Source organism: the organism of the source record quoted next, assembly GCF_019968955.1.
Source record: "MAG: Porospora cf. gigantea A chromosome Unknown PgA_NODE_998_length_8759_cov_387.81, whole genome shotgun sequence".
Classification (NCBI taxonomy): domain Eukaryota; phylum Apicomplexa; class Conoidasida; order Eugregarinorida; family Porosporidae; genus Porospora; species Porospora cf. gigantea A.
In genome coordinates, this window is record NW_027152008.1 from 1 (window position 1) to 8,759 (window position 8,759).

At 55.0% G+C, this 8,759-nt stretch overlaps 4 protein-coding genes across 7 annotated transcripts; 1 reads left to right on the plus strand and 3 right to left on the minus strand.

Moving 5' to 3' along the window:
• Nucleotides 1–279: 279 nt before the first annotated feature.
• KVP18_004786 (uncharacterized protein) lies at nt 280–966 on the minus strand (the record flags this gene model as incomplete). The annotated part of the gene is made up of 1 exon (XM_067957749.1): nt 280–966. The coding sequence occupies one exon, from the start codon at nt 964–966 to the stop codon at nt 280–282; it is 687 nt and encodes a 228-aa protein (XP_067805429.1).
• A 1,415-nt stretch (nt 967–2,381) lies between these two features.
• KVP18_004784 (uncharacterized protein) lies at nt 2,382–4,346 on the minus strand (the record flags this gene model as incomplete). 3 transcript variants are annotated; one of them, XM_067957746.1, is made up of 2 exons in its annotated part: nt 2,831–3,070; nt 3,096–4,346. In XM_067957746.1, the coding sequence occupies 2 exons, from the start codon at nt 4,344–4,346 to the stop codon at nt 2,831–2,833; spliced, it is 1,491 nt and encodes a 496-aa protein (XP_067805426.1). The 3 variants fall into 3 exon arrangements, with proteins under 3 accessions (XP_067805427.1, XP_067805426.1, XP_067805425.1); XM_067957747.1 differs by lacking the exon at nt 3,096–4,346 and having other exon boundaries at nt 2,382–2,906; XM_067957745.1 differs by having other exon boundaries at nt 2,931–4,346.
• A 75-nt stretch (nt 4,347–4,421) lies between these two features.
• On the plus strand, nt 4,422–6,268 carry KVP18_004787 (uncharacterized protein; the record flags this gene model as incomplete). Of its 2 annotated transcripts, XM_067957750.1 has the most annotated exons (2): nt 4,422–4,517; nt 4,544–6,268. In XM_067957750.1, the coding sequence occupies 2 exons, from the start codon at nt 4,422–4,424 to the stop codon at nt 6,266–6,268; spliced, it is 1,821 nt and encodes a 606-aa protein (XP_067805430.1). The 2 variants fall into 2 exon arrangements, with proteins under 2 accessions (XP_067805430.1, XP_067805431.1); XM_067957751.1 differs by lacking the exon at nt 4,422–4,517 and having other exon boundaries at nt 4,592–6,268.
• A 226-nt stretch (nt 6,269–6,494) lies between these two features.
• KVP18_004785 (uncharacterized protein) lies at nt 6,495–8,471 on the minus strand (the record flags this gene model as incomplete). The annotated part of the gene is made up of 1 exon (XM_067957748.1): nt 6,495–8,471. The coding sequence occupies one exon, from the start codon at nt 8,469–8,471 to the stop codon at nt 6,495–6,497; it is 1,977 nt and encodes a 658-aa protein (XP_067805428.1).
• Nucleotides 8,472–8,759: the final 288 nt, after the last annotated feature.

The window sequence follows — 8,759 nt, forward strand, 5'->3', positions numbered from 1 at the left end:
CGCTACGTTTGAGACGACCACGACACTAGAGCCGACTACCGCTACGTTTGAGACGACCACGACACTAGAGCCGACTACCGCTACGTTTGAGACGCCAGCCTCGGGTCTCAACGCAGCAGTAACGCTACCAATCGCTTTGGCTGTGCTCTTCGTCGGTTTAATTCGGTTTAATTCTGGTTTGTTTTCGTCGTACGGTTTACCTACAGGTTTACCTATTCGGTTCAATGGTTTTTTAACTATCGAGCATATCCCTCGCACACATAGTCCACAGGTAAAGAACTAACGACCATTCCACAAATCACCCTCTTGAATATGGTCCAAGTACGCCGCGTCTGCCACCTCAAGGGTGTACACAGCTTCCGTATCCCAGTAGCTGTTTTCGTCGTTTTCGTCGTACTCCTTGTCTTCGAAATGCACCTCATCGAGGCAGGCAGAGGTTATTAGAGACTGGAACACACTCTCGGGCAAGTCGTACACGCTCGGTGGTGTGTCGAGAGGCTGGTTGCAGCACTCGAGCACCGTGTCCTGCTGTGCCCAGGCTGCCTGGCCGTGAAACTGCTTCCGAAAGGCTTCGCCATCGCTGGTAGTCTGAAATTGGATTGTCAGCTTATCATTAGACAGTGAAAATACACTGAAACCGATTCCGAGGCTGCAGACATGATCGTGTAAGCCCGAGTACAGGTCCGTGTCGAAGTTCTTCACCAACAGAGAGGGGAAGATTTCGAATGGCAGCTCCCCCCACCGCGGTAGCTTGGCAAGGGAACAGGCAGGATAATATCCGAACGAGCGGTCAGCATCGGGATCCGGATTCTCGAACGAGTACGCGTCCTCATGGGACAGCAAAGCGCAGACCCAGAAACCGTCGCCTTCAGGAGCCAGGCCACACTGCTGTCCGGATTGGAACAACACCTTCAAGACCGAGCCAGTCTTCTTGAGGGCCGTATACTGGTATATGTCCGTCCCCATAGAATGTTTTTTTTGTGCTGGACCCCCTTCCCCCCCCCCACAGAGGGCGTTCAAGGGAGTGACTATGTGAATTGTGCGTGACTCCTGGTACATCAATCAACGGGTACAATGCATCCGACCTGCACATTAATTCTCTTCGAGAATGATCGATAAGGGTGACGCGTGGAATGGTGGTCGGTAGTTCAACCACGAACGCCACCACTGGGTTGTACAACGAAGCCAGAGAATGCTTCGGCCTAGGGTTGTGCGGTTGCACATGTGTGGAATGCACACAGACAATGCTTCTGCTACTCTTCATATGCTGTGTGTTCGGACGGGCTCTGACAGATGATGAGAAAGATTTAATTCTACAGGCACACACGACCGAAAGAGCCAAGTGAGGCTGTTCTATCCAAACAATTCAGATACGGTGTAGGACCCCTTGTCTGGGACGCGGCGATTGCGGCAAAGATGGCCGACCACACTGGAACGTGCCCAAACAGTCACGCATCTGCGGCGTTCCGAACCTATCAGAGCGGCGCATTCGTCAGCGGAACTGGCCTCCATGGTGAGAACCTAGCGTGGACCTCGGATGGTTCATGCTCCTCACCTCAGAACTTTGTCTATTATTGGTCCAGTGAGCGCACGAATTACAACTGTGTGACCAACCTGTCCCACAACGGAAGGCCAATAGGTCACTGGACGCAAGTAGTTTGGAACCAAACTACTCATGTAGGGTGCGCATTTCAGTGCGGGTGCGAAACCAGCCATGGAACTTGGTATGATGCCGCATTCGGGTGTCAATACGGCCCTGCCGGAAATTACGTAGGCGTCAGGCCCTTCCCTATGGAAGATTGCGTTCTTGAGATGATGATCGGGATGACCACGACACTAGAGCCGACTAGTACAGCAACCGCTACGTTTGAGATGACCACGACACTAGAGCCGACTACCACTACGTTTGAGACGACCACAACACTAGAGCCGACTACCGCTACGTTTGAGATGACCACGACACTAGAGCCGACTAGTACAGCAACCGCTCCGTTAGCCACTGGTCTCCAAAAACCGACTAGTACGGGCAACGGAGCAGCAACGCTGCCAATCGGTCTTTCTGTGCCTCTCTTGGTCTGTATGCTGTTTGTGTAATAATATGCGGTTCCACCTACAAATACCGATGGTCTGTAGTTTGTGGAATGAACCACTGGTAGTTGCCGATGAACCACTGGTAGTTGCACAGGTCCTTGTCCATCCTCATCACCAACAGACAGGGGAATGCCTCGAATGGCAGCTCCCCCCAGTAGCTTGGTAAGGGAACAGGCGGGATAATAGTCACCATCGGGATCCGAATTTTTGTATGTTCCCCCTGATGGGATAGGAAAGACCCAGAAACCGTCATCCCAATTTTTCCATTATACGAAACAAGATTTCATGATTCATGGCGACCTATACGACATCGGAGAGATAGGGGAAATACTTCCTCTTCCGTAGACTGGTGGGCTCAACCCGAAATGGCAGGCGGTTTGGCACTTGGCCTGCAGACTGGCTTTGTACGGCGCGTTGTCCGTACGCTTAGCTGTTAACCGTCGTCTCCATTTACCAAAGGTCTGTCCCCAGGTTGACCTCACTGGCTCGGCGTTCACACGCTTCCTGCTGGAGAAGGGAACGGTGAGGTTATAGAGGCGGTGGTTTGTGGCTGGCTCGGGTCGTGGCGAGGGCTCGAGTTGCGGAGACAAATCTAGTGCCTCGTTCTGGTTATGGAGGCGGACTGACAGCCAGCCGTTTTCGTGCGTGAGGTGTGCTAGCTGGTTGCGAAGCAGGTAGACTTCCTCTCGTAGAGAGCGCCGCCGGCGCATTTCTTGCTTATGGCGCTCTTCTAACCGCCTTACAGCCGCGGATTGTGCCAGCTGCGATTCACTAGGAATGTGGACCACACAGGCGCCAGGTACAAGCGTGGACATTGTTTTTCTGTTTTTATAATTATGTCAGTTGAAATCTGGGTACGCCAGGTCCGGTCGTCTTGGTCCTCTCCGCGCCCCGCGTGACCTCTGGGCGGGTCGGGGTGGCCCTGGCGCCGGATATGACTTCTGCGACGTGTCAAAATGCGCGGCTGGTTGAGACGTGCCTGGATATACTCTCGAGGGTCGTACCTGGGCTTGGTAGGTGGGCTGAAGGGCTGGGCTGTACAGATAATCTTGGGAAGAGCGGCGTCGAGGGATCCCAGACGGCGGCGCGATTGACGATGACCCCGCGGGTTCTGCCTCGGCCTCCTCCTCCGCGATGTCGGGGGAGTGAATGCGTGTGGGATCTTTCCGAAATCGCACATAGACATAGGCGGCGGCAATGCCAAGGATTCCCAGTCCTACCCCGAAAATCACACCCCAGAATAGAGCGCTGTTGTTGCCTCCTTCTGGCACCTCGACAGGCTGCTCTTCCGAAAACAGGGCTGATTGTGTAGCGGACTCACAGATCCTGGTCCAGAATGCCATGAGATTCAACGAATCTCGGAACTCTCTGTTGAGCGGTCTTGCAACCGACGTGCAGTCACGTGAGGACACCTGCGGGACCGTACACACCTCATCGCAGGTGTAGAAGGTTCGAAAGTCGTTGGCACCCGCAGTCGTCCTGCTGGCAAACAGCATGGGACCGCCGCAGTTGTTTGGGAACTCTGTAGCGTCGGCTAACGCTGGAAAGTCTCCGGCCACTTCAGGACTAGCCACGAACCCCTGCGATTTGACATCAGGGCTCCAATCCATAGTTAGCTCAACGAACGCCATAACACCCACAGTGATTTTGTCAACGGTAGGACGGGTCCCATGAAAGGATATCCTCACGTCTACCTGCGCTCGGGTAACGTCCTGCACCACCACCCCGTAGCGGGTCGCCAACGTGCCGTCGGCCGCGAAGTCCGCCTGCTGGTACTGCACCTGCACCACCGCCACAGGCGCCTTCTCAAATACGATGCGGTCGCCTATTAACGGGTCTGTGAGCTGAAACTGGAGCGGCTGACCATTGACGATCGCGGAGGTTGGCACCTCGAACTTGGAGAAAAGCACAATGTTGTCGTTCTCCTCATCCACCTCACCGCCAGACCAAGCACCGGCGCTGCCAATTAGCAGGGGCACCGAGGACCGCAGTTGCTGGGACTGAGTGGCGCAGTCGGAGAATTCGAACACGGAAACTTCTTTCAGCTCGTCAGTGTTGGAAGTAACCACCGCCGTTGCTGTGGAAAGTAACGCACCGCCACCAGCCACGTCCCCTGCGACCTGGTACATGCCTGTAAAGTAAACGGGATCTCCGTAGGGCGCCCTAAAATTCCTGACGGCTTCATTAGCGACGTGGATGGTGAACCGACTGTCAACCGGCGCCAGCAGGGCCGTGCGGATCAGAAAGCGAAACATTGCGGTTACGCACCACGGACGTCTAGGGCGTCAGTTCGTGTTCGCGCACGTCTATCTGTTAATGACGATTACTCCATGGGTGTGGTGCCATCTGTAGTGCGGCAGCCAGCGCTGAAAACTACAACGCCAGGCGTCTCGGTATCCCCCGTGTTCGCGGAAAACCGGCTGGAAGTGGGTTGCCATGATGCTGCACACAGATAAACCATTCTGAAGGCGTTGAGCACTACTCCTTCCACTCGTGCGTCATGCGAGACTTGTGCGAGAAGTCGGACAGACTGCAGGTGATATTGCACTGCATGGGCGTTTTCAATGTGTTAGAGTACACAATACTGGCCGATACGGAAGAGGAGAGGGCCCTCCTTCGCGATTTCGCAGACGTCTTGAAGGCCACACCCGTGCCTACCTGCGTGGGAACTGGGGGCTTCCCTGAACCCCCGTCCTTGTGGGGCCGCGAGAGTGCACCTTCGCTGTGGAGTCACTGCGCCCCCGTTCAGTCTCTGTGTGGCCTGGAGGACTCGCTTATGACGGAAACAATCGACTGGGCCAATGAGCCTGTGCTGCCTTTGCAGGTCTTCGCTGTTCTACACGGCGAACCCACGGGCAACTCGCTCACCGTTCGTGGACGGGCACAGGCCCAGCGCGCAGCCGAGGCGTTGCGATCTCTCACAGACGACTTCGGCTGCACATCCTGTGTCTGGGCTGGAAAGACTGGACCGTCGTTAGCATCAGGGCAGCTGCTGCAGCAGGCAATCAACCAGCGCCAAGACAGGCATGTGCCGCTGTTGCCGAGCAGCTACCTTGATGAGATCCTTCCGATAGACATCGGAGATGTCCAAGCCACAGATGCGCGATTACCGAAGAAAACTGTAGAGTGCGCCCTTGAATTTCGAGGTCCACTGGTGCCTGTAGGCATTCTGGACAACCCGCTCATGGCCCTACCTACCGACACCTGCACCACCGATCAACGAATTCGCAACCGCCTCCCCTGCCGCCCCAAGGACAGCGACCGCGTCCTGGGTGTGTACTGCACCGAAGCTCCCAGTCTGCGGGTGGGACTCGAACGACAAGCGACCACCTTCGCGTGGGCCGCCAACAGCAACAGTGTTCGCTGGCTCGTCTCTGAAATCGTGGAGTTCCCAGAGTCTTTTTGGTACCGGGCGCGCATGGCACACGGAGCCATCCTGCCCTTTGGCGTTTCGCTTACTCTTGAGAGAGCTTTGATCTTGGGAGATTTCGGCTACCTGTTACGGGCCAAGATTCCACTGTCCTTCACAGCTAACATTCTGGAATCACCCCTAAGGAGCACGAGGTTCGAGGGGCTGTCTGAGGTTGAGCCTCGGGAGCAAGTCTACAGGGATCTCCTGTTGTCAGATAGGGGCACGGTAATGTCGACTCTGAGGTCCAGTGTTGAGAGGACTGTTGTGTTGATCCGACACGGCCATAACAAGGTCGAAGGATTGGTGGACCAAGGATTGTCTACTGTGGGGAAGCGTCAGGTGCAGGCCGCTGCAAGGTGGATCGGTGGTTTCTGCAACTTGCACGTCAGGTCTCTGTCGTCCTGGGCCGTCACTTGCCTCACTTCGCAGGAGGTCTCCACCTCGTGTGCGGAGACATCCGAGCTTATCACTGCCGCACTATCGTCGCAGCTGGACAACCAAGTCGAGTGCGCCCAGGCAACGTCCCCTTCGGAACTTCTCAGTACGGACTACCCTGAGGGCCAGTTGCTAGTGGCGGTGGGGGCGGAGGGAGATCTGGTGAGCACCTTCGCGGCGTGTTTTGCAGTGGATATTGCAGTAGTCCGGGCCTGCTTCTGGCCGCACGCGAGCTTTCTGGCGCTGCTCGTCAACGAGAGGGAGGGCATTCTCTGTCAGTCATTTGGGTCAGTGTCACACCTGAATCCTGAGGACGTTACGTTCGAGTGAGACTCACCTGAGACAATGACTTCCTTTCCTCAAATGAGAACAACTGTACAATGTGTAGAGACCACTCCACAATGGAGGGTTCGTCCCCAACGATGATGTGTAGAGACATCACTCCACAATGGAGGGTTCGTCCCCAACGATGTGTGGAGACATCACTCCACAATGGAGGGTTCGTCACCAACGATGATGGGCTGAAGTTTCACTACGACAAGCACAAGCGTACCTGTCACGCATACTCTATGGGATACTCTTTGGGATAGAAGCAGCTCATAGTTCCTGCCACCACGCGATGGTCGCGTAGAAGACCATCAACCTGGGACTTCATGTAGCATTGCTGGGTCTGCCTGTTCCACGTGAAATGCTTGCACCCTGGGAAGTGCTTGCACAGCTCTAGACACGTCGCCGTGGACGGAGCATAGGCGATGTTTTGGCTTAATCCTTCGAAGTCAGTCTGCAGCCAATAGCAAGGGTTGTGCGTGTCCTCAACGGGATAAGCAGGCTTCGGGTGGAACACTAGATGAGTATCCTTTTGGCGGAGGCACGCGACGTCCCCAGACACAAAACCCTCGGAACGTCGTAGCTCTCCCCTATGGCGTTTTAGATAGCACAGCGCAAGTTCCCTAGAAAAAGAGAAGAACTCGCACCTGAAGTGCCCTTGACACACGCGAAGGCACTCCTCGACGTTGCGGGCTCGTCTGGTGGCCAGGGTTGGACCGACGAACTTGGTATGTCGCAGGTAACACCCAGCCCCTGACGGACTCGGAGTCACCGTCGGCTGCTCGTCATGCGCAAAGCAACCCATGGATCCGGACACGAAGTCACCGTCCAGCACGCCGCCTTGGTCAGACGACTTCAGGTAGCAGATACCGTGCACAGTGTCGAAGGAAAAGTGCTTGCACTCATACATGTCTGCGCAGGACCGCACACAATCGAGCAGGACGCCAGTCCTCGTCACTGCAACGTCGAAGCCTCGAAAGTCTACTTCCCAAATGAAGCACTTGTTGGTCATTGGGTCGCGTCCTGTCGTGGAGGTGCTGTGGGTCGGTGTCGAGCCTGTTCTCCACGAGGTCGTGATTGCAGGGGTATCGGTGGTGGTGATGACGCTGGTGATGACGCTGGTGATGGAGGTCACTTTGGGAGTATTAGTCCTGGACGTGATGTGGTTCTCGAGGGTGTTCGACGTCGAAGTCACCTCAACAGTGGATGCTGTCGTGAACGTCGTTGTCGTAGTCGGCTGAAAGCAGCCCTTGACAGCGGACACGTAGTCTAAGGACGACTGACTGCCAGTGAGCTCGCTCTTCAGCAGGCACGACTGCGAGTTCCAGTTCCAGGAAAACCCATCACAGGTCTTTTGGTCCTCACAAAATACCATGCACGTCTCAGCAGAATCCGCGTGCTTGTACGCGAACTCTCTCCCCGACAGCTCAGTCCAGGAGAGGCACGAATGGTGAAGCTGCGGCGGCGCACTAGAGTCAGTGTCCTGGTCGTTAAAACAGTGCTTGAATCCGGAGATCCATCCACCACGCGATCGTAGTCCATGAACGTTGGATAAGAGGCTGCATCGTTCCCCAAGCCTGTCGTAGTTGAATGCAAAGCACCGGGATTCCAACATACAAGCTTCTTGACAGCAGTGGGCGTCAGAACATCGAAGCCTGCGAATCGCTGAACCCGACAAAATTCTGTCGCGATCCGAACATTCGACCTTGGCCTCGTCTGCAGGAGCTACCACACACTCCATGCTTCCCGACACGACGCCTCGCCTGGACTCGGCTTCAATCGGTCCACGAACCAGCCGACACGCCTTCGAGTGCCACGAGAAGGCCTCGCAGTAAGGTGAACGACGACAGGCCTCGGCGCATCCGCCCACGTCAACGGTGCGAGTTCCTCCGACAACATTTCCGTTAAGCACCGTATCGAGCCGGAGACAGGGGTCAAACGAGTCGACGTGTTGTAGATTGCGCGGGCAGCTTCTCAAGGCCGACACCGACCCCGTCTCGGTCGCAGTGGTCTCGTCAGCCATCACTCGACACATCCCAGCCTTAAAAGTAATAGCTTTACAGTGATCGTTACGCGAACAAACGTTGACGCACTCGTTAACATCCGCAACCTCAACAACTTCTAGGGGGACCCCAAGAATGGCAATGTTCTCCTGTTGGCAGGAGTGGGCGAACACCACAGGTAGTAGCCCTAGAAGGAGTTTCATTAAAGTTCCACTAATGATAATTGTTAAGGCTATTTCTGTGGGGCTTCCGCATCCTTTTGTATATCGATGTCAATTGATTGTCGGAGAAGGTGTGGTGGGGAAATTGGGAACTCTGGACATCTTTATTAATAAATTGGTAGCCACAAATTATTAATAAGTTGGTAGCCACAAATTGTGAAGATATTCATTGGAAATAATTTAAACAAAAGTCGGTAGTCACATATCATACGGGGGTTGGCCAATACTAAGCCCCATTCTGCACACCTCGAAAGTGTAGCGATATTCCTA